Source organism: Sinocyclocheilus anshuiensis, unplaced genomic scaffold, assembly GCF_001515605.1.
Source record: "Sinocyclocheilus anshuiensis isolate Anshui unplaced genomic scaffold, SAMN03320099.WGS_v1.1 scaffold16, whole genome shotgun sequence".
In the NCBI taxonomy this organism is placed as follows: domain Eukaryota; kingdom Metazoa; phylum Chordata; class Actinopteri; order Cypriniformes; family Cyprinidae; genus Sinocyclocheilus; species Sinocyclocheilus anshuiensis.
This window is the reverse complement of record NW_015557057.1, coordinates 77,432-94,447: the sequence shown is the minus strand read 5'-3', so window position 1 is coordinate 94,447 and position 17,016 is coordinate 77,432. Positions and strand designations below refer to the sequence as shown.

The 17,016-nt window shown below is 37.7% G+C and overlaps 2 protein-coding genes across 2 annotated transcripts in view; both read right to left on the bottom strand.

Annotated features, from left to right (window-relative positions):
- Positions 1 to 1,417, bottom strand: part of LOC107676445 (CCR4-NOT transcription complex subunit 8-like) — an 8,692-nt gene extending 7,275 nt beyond the window's left edge. The window contains exons 1-2 of the mRNA XM_016470990.1: positions 1,301 to 1,417; positions 462 to 655 (exon numbers count right to left, since the gene is read on the bottom strand). Coding sequence (XP_016326476.1) covers positions 462 to 578 — 117 coding nt within the window. The 5' untranslated portion in view covers positions 579 to 655; positions 1,301 to 1,417. The remainder of the gene's footprint in view (positions 1 to 461; positions 656 to 1,300) is intronic.
- A 2,735-nt stretch (positions 1,418 to 4,152) lies between these two features.
- LOC107676440 (protein KIBRA-like) overlaps positions 4,153 to 17,016 on the bottom strand; it is a 38,804-nt gene continuing 25,940 nt past the window's right edge. The window contains exons 10-21 of the mRNA XM_016470984.1: positions 15,953 to 16,479; positions 15,066 to 15,183; positions 14,814 to 14,981; positions 13,001 to 13,193; positions 12,752 to 12,889; positions 12,160 to 12,224; positions 9,406 to 9,553; positions 9,146 to 9,310; positions 8,943 to 9,035; positions 7,549 to 7,779; positions 7,323 to 7,441; positions 4,153 to 6,182 (exon numbers count right to left, since the gene is read on the bottom strand). Of these exons, the coding sequence (XP_016326470.1) occupies positions 6,116 to 6,182; positions 7,323 to 7,441; positions 7,549 to 7,779; positions 8,943 to 9,035; positions 9,146 to 9,310; positions 9,406 to 9,553; positions 12,160 to 12,224; positions 12,752 to 12,889; positions 13,001 to 13,193; positions 14,814 to 14,981; positions 15,066 to 15,183; positions 15,953 to 16,479 (2,032 nt within the window). The 3' untranslated portion in view covers positions 4,153 to 6,115. The remainder of the gene's footprint in view (positions 6,183 to 7,322; positions 7,442 to 7,548; positions 7,780 to 8,942; positions 9,036 to 9,145; positions 9,311 to 9,405; positions 9,554 to 12,159; positions 12,225 to 12,751; positions 12,890 to 13,000; positions 13,194 to 14,813; positions 14,982 to 15,065; positions 15,184 to 15,952; positions 16,480 to 17,016) is intronic.

Here is a 17,016-nt window from a genome sequence, read left to right as displayed (position 1 = left end):
ATTAAAAAAAAAAAAAAAAACAAACAAAAAAAAAAGTATCATGGTTTCCACAAAAACTTTAACACGGAAACATTTTTAAAATACTTAAGCAGCAAATCATCTTATTAAAATTATTTTTGAAAGATCATGTGACACTGAAGTCTGCAGTAATGGCTGCCGAAAACTCAGCTTTGCCATCACAGGAATAAATTACATTTAAAATCATATTCAAACAGAAAACAGTTGCTTTACATATTTCACACCATTACTCTCTTTACTGTATTTTTGATTTTGGTGAGCATAAGAGACTTTTCAAAAATATTTTAAAAACTTTATTATTCTAAACCTTTGACCGGCAGTGTAGATGAACAAAAATGAGCTATTTGACCCATAACGCTGTTTAATTTTTTTAATTATTATAGGACATTTATGTTATTAGACCATAGCAGACCATAATGGAACATCAACAGGTGCACACACACCATGGCAATGTAGTTGTAATTTTGAATGATCTGTCGAATCTTCCTCATCTCCTCATCCACATTGCTGGCCCAGACCTCACAGATAATCTGACTGGTATCTGCAAGTGCGGCTGGCATGATGATGATGATGATGAAGGCTGAGGACCTGATCAAGTATCCCAGCGATGCTGAAGCTCTCACAGGCAAAAGAAACTCTGCCAGGAAGATCAATTAGGTTAATGAGGTTTGAATCAACTACCGTGGCTTTTATTCTGATTTAACTCTTGTAATCTTGGAAATATTTGAAAGAACATACATTGTAACGAAAGACTGGTGAATATTAATAACATAGACAATGTTTGCAAACTCCACCAAATGACTACCCAAGCAAATCGAATCTTCAATTTGAGTCTATTATCAGGAAAAAAAAATAGTGGAAATACGACAAAAGCAGGTGAATATTAATGAAACTGCTGAATATTCATTTAATATTAACATGCACAACGCTTCCAGACCCAAATATTAACTAAAAGTTAATGACTATTAACTCACTTAAGGTTAATATGCACAACTCAAACAACTGACTACCTAAGTATCTTCCAATGAATTTCCAATATAAACGGTAATTAACTTATTTGATTAAACATATTAACTGTTCATAAGCCGGTCATGTGATATAAAAGAAAATTAACCATAGTTTTGTTGGATGCGGGAATGATATTAGCTTAAAATGTTAGCATCTGTTTGTCTGCTGTCGCCAAACACATGAACAGACAACATTTGCATTACAGCGAGACTATGAAACGCTATCTAAGCAAATACCATACTGCAAAATGCAAAGTTTCAGAATGACTAGTTACCTGGCAGGAGTATAGTTGTTAGATGTAGGTGTAAAGCCGCTGTGCAGCTGGACAGCTAGCAGCGACTCTAAACACACACACAGCGCGCTGCTTCCGGTCCTGCGGGATTGTGGGAAAACAGCCGCCAAAACTAAAGCCTTTCAATCATTGGCAGAGCAACAATAATAATAAAATAAGAAATAAAAAAGCACAGGCTAGTGTCATTTAATTACTTAATATATTTGATAGATAGATAGATAGATAGATAGATAGATGGAAAGTTATAGATAGATAGATAGATAGATAGATAGATAGATAGATAGATAGATAGATAGATAGATAGATAGATAGATAGATAGATAGATAGATAGATAGATAGATAGATAGATAGATAGATAGATAGATAGATAGATAGATAGATAGATAGATAGATCGATAGATGGATAGATGGATAGATGGATAGATAGACCAACATTGGACAGCAATGCATAGAACTCAGAGATTTAGCTATAATTTTATAATCCACATTGTTTAAGCTAATTGGGCGATAAGAAGAACAATTCGCTGGGTCTTTGTCTTTTTTCAGAAGCAGGCTAATAACCACCAACGACCAGGATTCAGGCATAGAATTTGAATCTAATACTGTATGCATTTTGAAAGCATAAATGGAATCATTTGCTGAAAATGCCCCATATATTGCCCATTTTTTACATTTTACTTTAAGTAACTGCACATAATAGTTGGAATGAGAAGAAAATCTTATTGGCTTCAAACATTTCAGTACAGGTAAATCTATTATTAGGAATATGACTGTACAAATACAAACACACAAAACATTATAAAGATTAGAAGAAAGGATTTTTTTATATTTGTTGTGAAACTACAAAACATACTATTGTGCTGGTGACATATTTACAATTCTGGTTGACAGTACAGTGTCGATGATAAAATTCACAGCTTTCAGACGTCTCACAAGAAAAAGAAAGACAGCACACCCAAATCACAAAAGTGCAATAAATACAAGCTATACTTCTCAAACCATCTCTGTGACCAGATCAGGTTCTTTTTCCATCAATACAAGATTTAAAAAAAGAAAATCTTATTGGCTTCAAACATTTCAGTACAGGTAAATCTATTATTAGGAATATGACTGTACAAATACAAACACACAAAACATTATAAAGATTAGAAGAAAGGATTTTTTTATATTTGTTGTGAAACTACAAAACATACTATTGTGCTGGTGACATATTTACAATTCTGGTTGACAGTACAGTGTCGATGATAAAATTCACAGCTTTCAGACGTCTCACAAGAAAAAGAAAGACAGCACACCCAAATCACAAAAGTGCAATAAATACAAGCTATACTTCTCAAACCATCTCTGTGACCAGATCAGGTTCTTTTTCCATCAATACAAGATTTAAAAAAATAAAAATAAAAAAAAATATTAAATGCACTGGCGTTTATAAAAGTCCTACTGTGACCAATAAACAAATCATTCATGACTACCAGCATCAGATACTAACAGCATTTTTTTTGTGTGTCCTTGTGATTATTTTGAGCAAGTAGTACATGATTTATGGATGACTGGACCAAGCATCCAAATAAAAAAAGGCAAATATTGTGTCCTTATGAACCACAGAATTCATAGTTGAAGAGCACCTAATCAATCAAGACAACTCTCTCCAACACATACTGTGAACGGTAGATACTGTACGACCAGTGAAAACACAAGACATTTTCTATTGTTCGAGTACTCTCAAAATGAGATCAACTGTAGTGCTTCCAGGTGAACGGTACAAATTTAAAGGGGACCTATTGTTTCTCTCACATTCAAATAACCGTAAATTCGTAAAAACTGTAAATCTGAAAAGCTCTGGTAAAAATCATTTTTAAAAAAGTACCTTAATTAAAAATGCCAATGTGAGAAAAATGCACATCACACAGCAGCTTAACAAACTGAGCTGGGATGTAGTCTATGTTTGGCAGTGTACTGTCTTAACCGGGTCTAATCTACGAAAATAATACATTAAAGAGAAATGAAAAAACAAAACAAAAAAAGAAATGTTTGTACTCTCATAAACTAAGTTAAACCACCGAGTACAATGGCTTCAAAGTGAAATCTATATGATGCTTCTAGATATTTGGCTAAAAGCTTTGGGACAGCATTTCTGTTGGGTCTTAAGATTTTGTTTATAATGTGCCGCCATCAAAAGAAATGTGCAATCTCCATCTCCTAAACCAATTTTAGCCAAAATTACACTGGAGAAGAAATTAGGGTTTCATAACAAGAGTGCTAGTACAAGTTCAGTTCCGTCTGTATGCCACTAGGTAGAGCAAGAGACTAGACCATATGCATTTGTGCACTGCAGATGAAGGAGGGCTTCTGGACCATCCTTTCCAGACTTCACACTATAGTTTCAGACATTGTGGTATCATTTTAGAGCATATCATAGCCCGGTTAGTCATAAGGGTACAACTATGCAACATAATGAGTGTAGAAATAACGCTACTACAATTCCAATTGCATATTAGTTGATCTGAGGTTGAGCCAAGGACAGTACATTCAATATTTCCTTGAGGAACAAAGACATAATAAAGCACAGGAGGATCTCATTAAGAACATAATTGTACATGGGAAGGCGTACCAGCAGGGGAGCTGAGCGAATGCAAAACAAAGATGTTGAGAGCACAAACAACACCTTAGCCAAGTAAGTTGGAGATCAACTGGAGATTTGACATAACATTTAAATGTGAGCAAAATCCATGAAACTGGGCTGGTAATAGAATTCATAACTGGTTAAATTAGGCCAACATTATGTACAAACAAGGTAAATCAGCACCAAATAAAGGGTTGCATCAACTGGGGCTTTTTTAAAGTGCTACATTCAAACTAACATCTTGGTCTGTGATGCAAAGCTATTGTTCAAAAGGGGTTTTAATGACATGGTAGTAACATTCATAGTCATCTATTATCAAGGTACTTGCAAAGTGTTCAGTTAAATCCAATTTTTTTTGTATGTAGATGAAGAGTTTAGTGAAAATCAATATTAGATTAGCATAGAGGGAGTGCTCATTTACATAATGCAAATCACCAGTGACTCCCTCCGTCTGAGGAGTCTCCAAATGTTGCACAAACAGATCTCTGCAGTGGCGTGCGATACATTATTAAGTGTTTACAGGGAGAGCTGGGAATTATCAACTGCGTGCCTTCACAGCTTTCAGTGCCTTGGATGTGTTGAGGTTTTCTTGCCGCAACAATTATACGTTTCCAAATTTCAACACTGCTCTTCATAAATGGGTCAAACTCACAAAAACTGTCCAGGTCTTATTTTTCTCCAAATTCAAAAATTCTAAAATTATTTTTATGGCCATTAAGGATTTTGGATTTTGATTTAATTATTTTCAGGTACTAGTCTACTGAAAGGCATTTTTCTGATTACTGTAAAAAACAAAGATCAAATTTGCTATACATTATGATAGTATTATGATGGTATTTAATTTAGCTCTTTTCTTAATTACAAAAAATAGTCACAGTAATTAGAGAAAAAATTATTCTCATTACAGTAATGCATTTGACACTGCCTAAAAGCAATGAGTTTTTCCTTCACGTTATAGTATTACGAATTTAGGGAAAATGTGCTTAATTGTCATCATAAATAATCTTACATTACAAATCATTTTATGCAAATCCTATGCAAAATATAATTTCCTATTTTTATGCTGTTTATGGGGTGAAATATGTTACGTTTTTTGAGATTCAACACACCAAAGACTCCTCTAGTACTGGTAGGTAGCAATTACAATAAGCTTGAGAAATGTTAAGATATTGGCTTTGACGTAAAGGAAATTATGCTACTATTACAGTACGTTATTATTACACACAAAGCGGAGTTTGTAGTCTGGAGCTAACCTGTAGACGGTTGTGAGGGGTGTTTTTAGATTAGAAGAGATCCAAACCAGTAGAAATGAAACACTATTATGCCACTGTAGGAACTAGAATGGGAAGTTAAATCCTAAAAAGACGCTTAAAGTTTTCCAAAGACGCAACAAAAGCTAGTATATGGGACAGTACGATCTTAGCGTTCACAATGTGCTTTTTTTTGCTTTATTCTCTATATTGATGTCTTTTCTATTAAAGTGCTTGAACTATCTGATATTCTACCTGAGAGTCTGTGGAACTAAGTGCAGTTTCTACATTATTTTACGATCATTTGCACTAACATGTCTTGTTTGCATATGCAATTAACAAAACGAACATGGAGAACTGTTAGCAATCAATTTAGTCTACTAACCGGTCTAATTAACTCATGCTTTAGATTCATGCTTGCTAACATCTGTAACCGTTTACATATTTGCAAAAAAACAACAACAACTGTTGAACATAAATGTGGACAGATGTGCTTGTTTTAGAGGGACGTGACTGGAATAGCAGGATTTACACCCGCTCATTTTGTCCTGAACCCTTGTGCTATGAAAAGTAGTACCGTAAGTATTTGTATTCACAAGAGTTACAGTAAGCAGTCCTGCCCTATTAGCAGAGCAGCATGTTTCACACTCGTTTCAAAGACGAACTGGTGACCAGTAAAATACCTAGTACAGATACCGACATACTCTTATTATTAACAGAACATGGTGAAATTAAAAAATAAATCTATCTAAAAAAAACAAACAAACAAAAAACACGGATCTATACAATTTCAGTTGAGAAACCCAGTGTTTTAAAATGACATTTTTCCTGCCCAACATATATTTTCCCGTCACACCATTCTTCATAATACAGCCAGATGTCAGTTTTGTCTCCATGGAAACAGCAGTTGAGATGGATATCTGCTACACGTCGTCAGCTGGTAGGTCAGGAATGTTTATCTTTGCCCTGGTGAAGAAGGCCATCTTCTCTCTATGAGAGATTACAGCAGACAATAAGTATAGCTTGAAACTGAATGATGTCAGATATAAAACAATGGAAGGGTTATTACTTATTAGCTCTGTTCCAAATCGTAGTGAGCTGCCTGCCCAGAAAGAATTTTAAAGATGCACTCCAGATGTGATGGCTATTAATTTTGTAACTTGAATGTGCAGGGCTTTCAGTGTTATTCGCTTCCAGTTATTTGTAGCTGTACAAAGCTCATTATGCTGCTTTATACAGCAAACTGGTATTATTTACCATATTATTTGAATGTATTGTCAAATTTACAAACACTGATTGGTAGCGTAAATAGTTTTATCATTTACTGCACTTTGTTATTCTTCTAGTCATTTACCTATAGAAGCTGATGAATCAGAAGTCTCACACATTCACAGAAAACCTTTGCATTGCAAAATAAGGTAGATATATAAGGCAATCCTATGAATTAAATAATAAATACAAAAAAAAAAAAAGATCAATGTCGTTGAAAATGTATTATTTCAGCCCAATATTTGTGCATGTCATGTGTTTTTATGCTAATGGACCCTTTTCACATTTCCGGGGTTCTTGGAAGCCGAAGTTGTCATAGGTGGGGAAATTTCTACGGTGGTAAATGGAAATAAATTTGCCATTTAATTAGAAACACACATGCAGCAGCATTACCTAGTTTTCTGTAATTTAATTCCAAGGTAATATAACACAAAGTATATGTTGTTAAAGACAGTGTTATAAATGTACATTAATTAAAAAAAAAAAAATTGCTACATTTACACTGAATAACTGTGGAAACGCATGATCACAATCTGTGACAAGGGTCCATTACAGTATAGCGTCATTAGCAACTTCAAACTCTATTGGAGTCAATTGTTGATTCTAGACTTCTGAAGAGGACTATCTGAGCAATACATGCAGTTGCTGCCTATGTAGAGTGCTCCAAATAAGTCATTTAAGAGCTTCCATTTGACTTTATGATGCTGACAAGAAGGTAGCTGCCAACGTGGCCATTAGACAGCATTGCAGCTCAGTAGATTTAGGAACTGAGCTATATTTTCCAACAATAACCTAAGCTTAAGATAACGCATAGGATCAGTTCAGAAACAGTGTTTTGGATAGGTAGCAACAGATGCCCACCTAAAGGACTGGACCCCAGGAACCTCCTTAAGGCTCTGTCCACGAATCTTGTGCACATCCTTAGCTGCTGCTTGCATCATCTTCTCTACCCTCTGTTCCTGTAGCTGCTCTTCCTGGGTCTAAGGAGAGAGTGGCAACACAAATTCAGATGCTGTAGGTTGTTTAAGATGGCCCAAAAACACGCCATTTGTGGATTTGTTATTTCTGGAAATCTGCTGGGACTCACCTGTCTCTCTGTATGTTTGAGCAGCAGACGGAAGCGCTCGTCCTCCTGTACCCATTTGGGAAGGACATGCTGGCCCTGTTGCCGGGCGCTCTCTAACTGCTCCTTTAGCTCCCGCAGCACACGCAGTTCCTCGTGCAGTCGGCTGTGCCGTGTGCGAGTGACCTGCAAGTCCAGCTCCAGATCCAGAGAGGTGCGCAGGAGCCCATCCAGACCTTTGACCTGCATCTGCGGCTGTGTGTGATAGAGAGAACAAAGGAGTGACATTCACTGACCACTGTATTGGTATTGTTATATTGGCACATATAAATTAAAAGTATTCAATATCATTCTTCTGTGTGTTCATTTAGCGAAAAAAACAATGTTGAAAACAAAGAATCTGAAACTGCTTGGCAACAACAGCCATTTGATTAAATTGATGGCTTTTATAACTGAAAACCAAACCAAAACCACAACAAAACAATGAATGAATCAATCACTAAAAAACAACACAACGAAACACAGCACAAAAAAAATGAAGAGCTTGTAGAGCTAGGTGCAGTTTCTATTTCATTTTACAAACATTTGCACTACTGTGTCTTGTTTGTGTGTGACATTAACAAAATGGACATGAAAGGCTGTTAGCAAGCTATGTAGTCCACTAACCGGCCTAGTTAACTCATCATGCTTTAGTCTCATGCTTGCTTACATGCTTACTATTATTATTTTTATTTGTAAACTATATCATCCAAGCTTAGTTAGTATCCTACATCTTTAACCACTACACCATTTACCTCACCTTTGTAGACTGGGATATGTGATCTTCATTTTTAAAGAACTTAGGAGACTTTAAAGCCCGTACTATAAATCATTGAAGCTCTCTGTACAGTCCTCATTAAGCAAATCCATTCAAACTTTCAACATCTTAGTGTCTTTAAAAGACTCAATGTAATGTGTCTCCTAAGGCACAGTGAGAGCAAACCTGACCTTTCTAGACTATTTAAGGGCCTGTAAATGGGCTCAAGCAAACCCATTTCCTCACGCTGAGACTGTGCTTCATTAACACTGACCTCAGGTCAGTACAGAAATTAAGGTATTAAATATTAAACTCCAGCTAAAAAGCTTAAACTCCATTTTCTAATGAAAACGCTTGGCTTTAGTGTTGGTGAAAAGCATTCAGTTTCCTAAGAAAAACCCAGTGGATCCCTGAGTGGAATTTGATTCTAACCCTGATGGGCAGTTGAGATGCTTGGGGTCCCAGACATTTTCATATTGTATTTGAGCTCCCAAACATTTTTTTTTCATGGTGGATGGTTGAAGCGTGTTTATCGAGTTTAGAATGAATTCTCATAAGATTAGCAGAAGCCAGAAAGCATTAAACTAAATGAGTAGATGTCAATATATAATATTTTTGTTACCTTCTTCATTCGAACACTGCGTCTCTCTGAGGCGTTCCGGACGAAGGGAGATTTCTTAGACAGGGTGGAGCTGTCACTGTCGCTGCGGTTGATCTGGTAATTTTGGTAAGTGTGGGCATTGGTAAAAAACTTACAGGAATAGTGAGCTCTAATACTAGAATCAATATGTACATATATTTGTGTGTGTGTAACTGTGTTCTTACCCTGCAGATATACTGGCTCTGAGGTCCAGGGGAAAATGTCTTGGACCGGATGATGGTGTTTCCTCGCATAAAAGGGTTTCGCTGATGGACATCATGTCGCCGCTCCTTGGGCCGAACTACAGAAGCAGAATGAGGGAGACCATCCACACTTGTCTCTTTATTCACCTAATAAGGCAAAGAGAGGATGTCAGCAAGTTTCATTGAAAGAACTCCCATAAAAGCAATGAGAAAGTTCTATGTAAATGAATCATTAATGCCACCTTTTCCGTTATGACAGCTGTTGGTCCAGGTTTAACTGGCTCTTCCGCCTGTTCCCACTGGCAGTCGTCAGGGTAGAACTCCTCATCCTCCTCACCATCACTACCTTCTTCATCCACAAACACGTCACCATCCAAAGCCTCTGCGGTGCTATTATATACAAACATATACCATTTGACACCAGGGTTATTATTAGGGGTGGGAATCGCAGGGTACCTCACGATACGATACGAATCATGATACATGGCTCACGGTATGATAATATCACAATACAGCGATTCGGCGATAATCAATATATTGCTAGACAATCCTATAAGGATACATCACGATATCTGTCTAACTATGAAAACTAAATGCCTGTGAAAAGGTTACGTGCAAGTTTTCTCTCTTTATTCAAGTCCAAACTGTTAGAAAACAGCACAAAAGTTCTGTAAATCAAATTCAACATGCTAAGTAAATTAATCATTTTATTCTTGGACTTATTAAAAGCTTACACTTTTCTTTGTGTGTAAACCAACACATTTAACTGCTTATCAACTTTATATATAGCCTATATATATATAAACCTGGTACATCAAAAATCATTCAAAATTTACCTGGAGTGTTTTCTCAACCTTTCCTCTCCTCTCATCATAAAAACGGAGCCCCGCACACATGACATGCAGGGAAAAAATAGCCGTTCCCATCGCCTCTTCTGCGCGGTCAGGTTCGTTATTTCAAATGTAGACACGCGGCAAGCACACACACTGCACACTTCTGCGCTGCGCATTACGGCACTGACAAGGTTTTGTTTCGTCGCCCATGCCATAGGTGCAGATTTATGTTTCTGCCAACTGCATAACGCACACTTGCAATATCTGAGAGAGAGAGGGAGAGCATCCAGTTTTGTTGACATAAAACTGGACGCGCCGGCGGCACTCTCTCACTTAAATCCACCTACGACCCGAGTGGAGAGGTTAGGCTACTCATGGACTGATTATGCGCTCTGCAGTAATAACGTGATCGGTGCCTATGGTCCACGCTGATAGCTGTTCCGTGGCAGTTTTTTAGTTCCATATTTTTATTTCCATAAACATATATAACAGTAGAGCTAATACAGTGGCTGGAAATCTGTTTATCCTTCGGTTCCTCGTGCTTCCCCATCTTCATAGACAACGCGGTTCATGGTTGCTTAGAGCGGTTTGGAAAGAAGGTGGAAATGGCGCAACCGCGATTTCCACACATTTTTTGACGCTGGGAGCAGGGAAATCTATATAGAGCGCCTTGTTGTAATAATTAAAATATCGATATTTGGCGCCAGATATCAATTCTCGTATCGCATGGAGAAGGACAACGATATATCGCCATATCGATATATTGTCCCACCCCTAGTTATTATGGCTCAAAAATTTTCCCAGGCATGTTTTTTTTATTTCAGTCTTGTTTCAGTCAGTTCTAACTGTAAATAAATAGTTTTGATTTTGGTTATTTTATTTTGGTTTAATTTTTATCATACGAAAATTACTTCTTTTAGTTTTGCTTTCGTTTAGTTTCAGTGTTACTTTAGTTTCCATCCATTTAAGTACGCACAAATTGTTTATTATTGTTTATTATGGATTTTATCCATATAGTTATGGTTAAGACCAAAAGTTAATTTTGTCCCAAGTAATGAAAGTAATTTCTCTGTTAATTAATTTAGCTTTCACATTAGTAAAACTTTTGGGGGCAAGGACAGTGTATCAATGTTGAAGTACCACTTATTCAGAGGTCACTTCCAAGCTAAGCACCTTATTATTGGTCAACACAGCAGATTGAAAGTTTGAACAACAAACTTGAATCCACATTAAAAAATATTTTGCCTCATGCGAAACTCCAGATTGCACAGATTTCTATTTAGATGACTGCATTTCGCCCGTAGAATTCCAACACATGTAGTAGATGCAATTACATTATTATTATTATTTTATTTTAATTAATGAAGAAAATTTTAGATTCTTTCTTTAACGTAGTAATTTATTTATAATAAATATATAAATAATAAACAGTAATAATTTGAAATTAATATTTTTAATAGTACCAATAATGTAAGTTAACTAACATATTTTTGTTTGGCATCATTCAAATCATCAGTACTGAAAGTCACAGTGCTCCAAATTAAACCGGAAGTTATTGCTGTGACATGGTTCAGTCAAACCATAATGTTCCTAAAAGATCAACACTTTAACTTTTCTAGTCTGCAACCTTTCAGAAGCAAGTGTGAGTGAGGGTGGAAATGCTCTCAAAAAATGCAGCCATGCCACATTCCTGTCCTTGTTTTTAAGTTATGGCAGGTGGTTTTGGTTGAATCATCATCTGAAACAATCAGGTCTTGTAATTTACAGAGAAGCGACCTCAAAAGAGTCCAGAAAATGGCATGAGAGAAGAATGCCACTCAGTATTGCTCATGCACTGCACTTGGATTAGTTGTTCATCCTGTTTAAATTACTAATGTAATTTTGGCGGAGCAGATCAAACATCAGGAAAAGTGAGTCATCGTGTGCTATCATGCTATGATGAATTCCCACGAGACAGCAGAAAGGTCATTCAATAGGAAAATAGGGGTTGGATAAGAAAGAGAAGGAATATGAGATCCAAACAGCTTGTTAATTGTTTGTGTGGATGCTGGGTGGGATACTGCATGTGATATGAAACCCAGACTCACACTGACATATTGTTATGTTGACAGCTGTGCTAAATGGTAGTAAAGCTTATTATACAAGTTGTGACAGGTAACATACCATTCCTCCAGAGGAGCATTCTCCAGGCGTGCAACAGTGCTCTCTGAGGTGCTGGGAGCTAGAGTCTAAAAATAAATAAAGAGATGAAGATCATGTATTTAAAAAAAAAACAAAAAAAAAACATTTGGTTTGGTCAGTCCCAACTCCGAGGTCTTGACCTTCTCCATTGCATCCAACAATTAAAAACAAAATATTTTATTTTGAGAAAGTAAGACACAAATCATGACAGCCTCAGGCCTTATTTTGTACCTTATTCGTGGAAAGTGACAGTAAAATGCAGATATATTTCCTTAATCCATCTTAACAGAACAAGCTGTTTGTAAATTCCAAACAGCTTGATAAGAAGCAAAGCAACTAATTATGTAATTTGATCATCAACAGTATTAGAGACCAGCAAGAGCTGTTTGGGCAAGAAAGAATCCATTTCTTCATCTGAATGATGAAAGAAATTAATATAATATTAATGAAGGCTCCTTGTTCCTCAATAAGCATAGCAATTTGGCAAGACCGATTCCAAGAATATTAAAAAGGCATTTGGCTGTGATGAGGTAAAATGAGTTGAGGATTGTGTGTGTGTGTGTGTTGGTTTTACCAGCTGCTGCTGAACAGAGACCTCTGTTTCCTTGTGATTTCCATCCACTGGCATGTATGTGCAATTGAGGAGGTTGTACCACTTGGTGCACAACTCCTCTGAATACTCTTCATCAGCCAAACTGATCTGAGCACCAGCCTTTCAAGAGAAAAAAGACAAGAACTGAATAAGCCAGGCCCATATTCACAAAGCATTATATGACTTTATTTAGACATCATCACTGTTTGTTTTCTCGCATTAGAAACTCACTAGACAGTCCTCTCGACCAGACTTCCTGGTGGTACAGACATCGATGCGTAGAGTCTTCTGTCTGAGAGCAGCGGAGGACATCTGGAGGCTAAACGCTTCCTTAAACTCTAAGGGTTCCTGCGGCAGAGACCCGTGGGTGCGGAACAGGCAGCGAACGGGCTCTGAGCATGGCAGTACCACCACACGGACATATCTGCAATAGATTAAATCCAATCAGAGATGGCCTTTCGTATCAGAGATGAGCATCCACATGCCAAAACAGGACAAGAATTGGCCAGTCATTGATCAGTGGTTCTCAACTCAAGGGTTTTAACTCCAAAAAATGGTTGTGGGGAAAAAACAACCTTGGGTTTAGGAATCAAATTATTCAATAAAATGTAAATTCAAGGAGTCAAGATTCAATTCCAAAATGATTCTCAAGGCATCTCAATTGTTCAGCAAAAGCGCAGAGGCATTATAGTTGCTGAATTGCAATTATTACACATAAAAGCCACAATAAAATGTCTGTTTGATATGTACACAGGAATTATTAAAGGGGTCATATGACGTTGCTAAAAAATAACATTATTTTGTGTATTTGGTATAATGAAATGTGCTTATGCAGTTTAAGGTTCAAAAAACACATTATTTTCCACATACTGTACATTATCGTTTCTTCTCTATTCCCCGCCTTTCTGAAACGTGTCGATTTTTACAAAGCTCATAATTCTGAAAAGCGAGGTGTGCTCTGATTGACCAGCTATCTAGTGCGTTGTGATTGGCCGAATGCCTGAACTGTCCCGGTGCGACAAGACAAAAACAATAAAAACCCATTATAAACGAGGCATTTGTAGCATCCAGTGGGGACATAATTACGGATTATAATGACTTATATGGTCTTTTTACGCGTTGCATCGCACCGCGTAAACATAAAACTGTAAACATAAAAAATGTCTGCATTTGTGATCGGAGAAACGACAAACAACAAGCGCTACTCTACACTGCTCCAAACTCACGTTTGAATAGTCAGTGGCAAATTCTTTAAATATGAAAACGTACTTACAGGCTGCGAGTCAGAACAGATGGCATTGTAGGCTACTCTCCCAGGTTCAGGCAACAGTCCTCCGTAAAATGCGCAGCACACATTTAAATATTTTGTTTGAACTGTTCTGGAACAGTGTTGTAAATACAACTTAACCAACTGATTTCTAGTTGTGTCCTCTTTTGGAAGGCCAAACAAAGTATTTTCGCTTTCGCAACGAAACACACAGCGCCTCCACGACATGGCGGCGGCGGCAACAATACTACAGCGAGAATCAAAGTTATGCCTTCTTTCTTTGCGTGAACATTTGGGCGGCGTTATGCAAATCTTCCCACACAGTGACGTAGACATGTGGGGGCGTGTTTGAACGAGGCGTTTTAGGAGGGCGTGGACGAGTCTTAACTTTTATAAAGAATATCTCTTTTGGTTTGAGACTTTAGTCTTTGCAACTTTAGGGATCTTATCTATTCACAAACAGCTTGTAACACTCCAAAGAGAAAGGAAAACTTGAAATCGCATCATATGACCCCTTTAACTCTCAGTCACATTTAATTTTTTTTATGGACTGATCCAGAATAATCAGAAAAACAATCAGAAAAAATTGCAAAGTATCCGTGAATCGATTCCTCCACTTTATATTACCATTTTACAACTATTGAAAGGGTTAATTCCATTTGTAAAACCCAGCACATTTCCCTAGAAGAGATGCTTCATCAAAATTACATCATGCTGATTAAAATTAATGTCTCCATCAGCTTTAAATGAAGCTAGAGGAGACAGCGCAATCCTCACATGTTCTGGTTGGCTGGCAGGGAGAGTGCGCTATAGTTGGAGAGCTGCATTACGAACACTGTGAACTTCTTGTCTTTCGCTTCATACTTCAGACCGAGTTTGATCTGAGAACTACTTGCTGAGCTCCCGTCATCATAACCCAGCTGTTGCTCAACAGGAAGCCCCGACCTGTGGGAATGAACAGCACCATTTTACTATCTGAATCAGGGTCTGTGATAAAACGTCACTTTTAACAAAACTCTAGTGGCCTACCTCTTCTCTGAGGGCTCATATACCCCGCTATCGCCTGCTACTGATTCGTCAGACTCTGCTGACGTTACTCCTGCCTTCTTCGATCCTGGCCCAGACATCCTCATTTGCGTAACAGCATCTGCAGGCACAGAAAAGGGGGGAGTAGAAATTTAACACCACGCCACTCTGGATGGGTGTTAGGTTCCTGATCTCGAGCGAGTTCACCTGCTGGGCTAGTTGAGTGAGCTGTAAATCTACCCTATCATACTAGACATTCAGAGGCTTTCTCTAGTTTCAGATGGAATTCTGGATTGTGGATGACAAATAAAGTTACCACGATAAAGAAAAGGGAAAATCTTGCCAAGTTCTTAGAAATGTTTTTTTGGTTTCATGTGATTTTTTTTTTTTTTTTATCTTTTATATTATTTTTAAAAAAAAGTTAAAATGTAAATAATTTTTACAATTAATCTACTGATTATTTTCTTATTAGTCAAATAATCCTCTAGTTAGTTTACCAATTAATAATAGCAGTAACTTCTGCTATTAATCTTTTAGATTTTCATTCAAAATATTATTCAATAATCATATTCATCTCTTTTTACCCCAGTTTAGTCAAATCATGATTATTTTTACGATTAATCTGTTGATTATTTTCTAATCAGTCGATTAATCCTTTAGTTAACTTACCTATAAACAATAAACTTTATCATGGCAAGAATTAAAAGGTATCTATCAGTGTGTGTGTTCACTGCTGTGTGTGTGCACTTTGGATGGGTTAAATGCAGAGCACTAATTCCAAGTATGGGTCACCATACTTGGCCACATGTCACGTCACGTAATACAAATGTCCATGACAGCTTAATGAGCTAAGATATGAAGCAGTTTTGTTCATGGAAAGAGCCATGTACCTTTCAAAGACTCTACTGCACCCTGTTGGTGGTCCTCTTCTAACCGTAGTTCCATTAGTCTGGTTTGTAGATCTAAATCCAACTGTGAGGCTGGACCGGAGAAGGCCTCTCCCGACAGGAAGGAAGCATCAGTAACAAGGGGTGAGCAAGGAGGAGAGAGGGAAGAAAGCGAGGAACGTGGGGACAGTGAGCTCATGGAGTGAGGTGTCTCTGACAGCCGCAGTACTTGGGTTCTCTGGCCCACCCCCGGCCCACTGCCAACTTGCCTGGAGGAGGACGAGACCTCGTTCTCATGGATGGTGGTGATGGAGCTGGAGGGCCTGTAGCCAGAGGTGCTTCCCTCCTGCAATATAGAGTCTAGTTTGTTCTGGAAGTCAGGGTCGCCCAGTTCAGGCTGCTCCAGGTAGATGTCTGTGAAGCTGAGAGAGGAAGTGGAGCCCAAGCTGGAGGTGGCCAGGGATCCTCGGCTGGAAGTCAACGATCCACGGCTGCTGCCTGAGGAACATGATAGCGTGCTGGCTGACAGACTGGAGTTGATGGAAAGAGACAGCGGTAGGGACAGAAGGAGAGCAGGGAAGTTATTCAGAAAGCAGCTCCGGTTCATCTCATTCATATCATCTCCCTCTACCCTACTGAAATAACATCAAATGAATTCTGCTTTAAAGCAAACATGCTAATTAAGGCATGGCAGGCTCATTAGACACACAAGGGACTGTTCCTCCATGCAAGATGCCTTTGATGTGCCTTAACTAGACGCTGAAGATGAATTAGGCATTAGTCAAAATAAATGGTAACTGCAAAACTATTGTTACTAAGTTACCAAGAGTGTTCGCTTGCATCGTTTTATAACTTCAGAAGTCTGATTCTTTGGATAAGTTTGAGCATTCCTATTGCAAAGTCATTACATCATATACTGTCATGAGAAGTTCTTACGACATGCAGCTTCCCCTTGCTGCTGATATTCAAAACTGCAAATTACGTTTTTTTTTCTCTTTGAAGCCTTTTTAAGCCTTTGTGTGTGTGTGTGTGTGTGTGTGTGTGTGTGTGTGTGTGTGTGTGTGTGT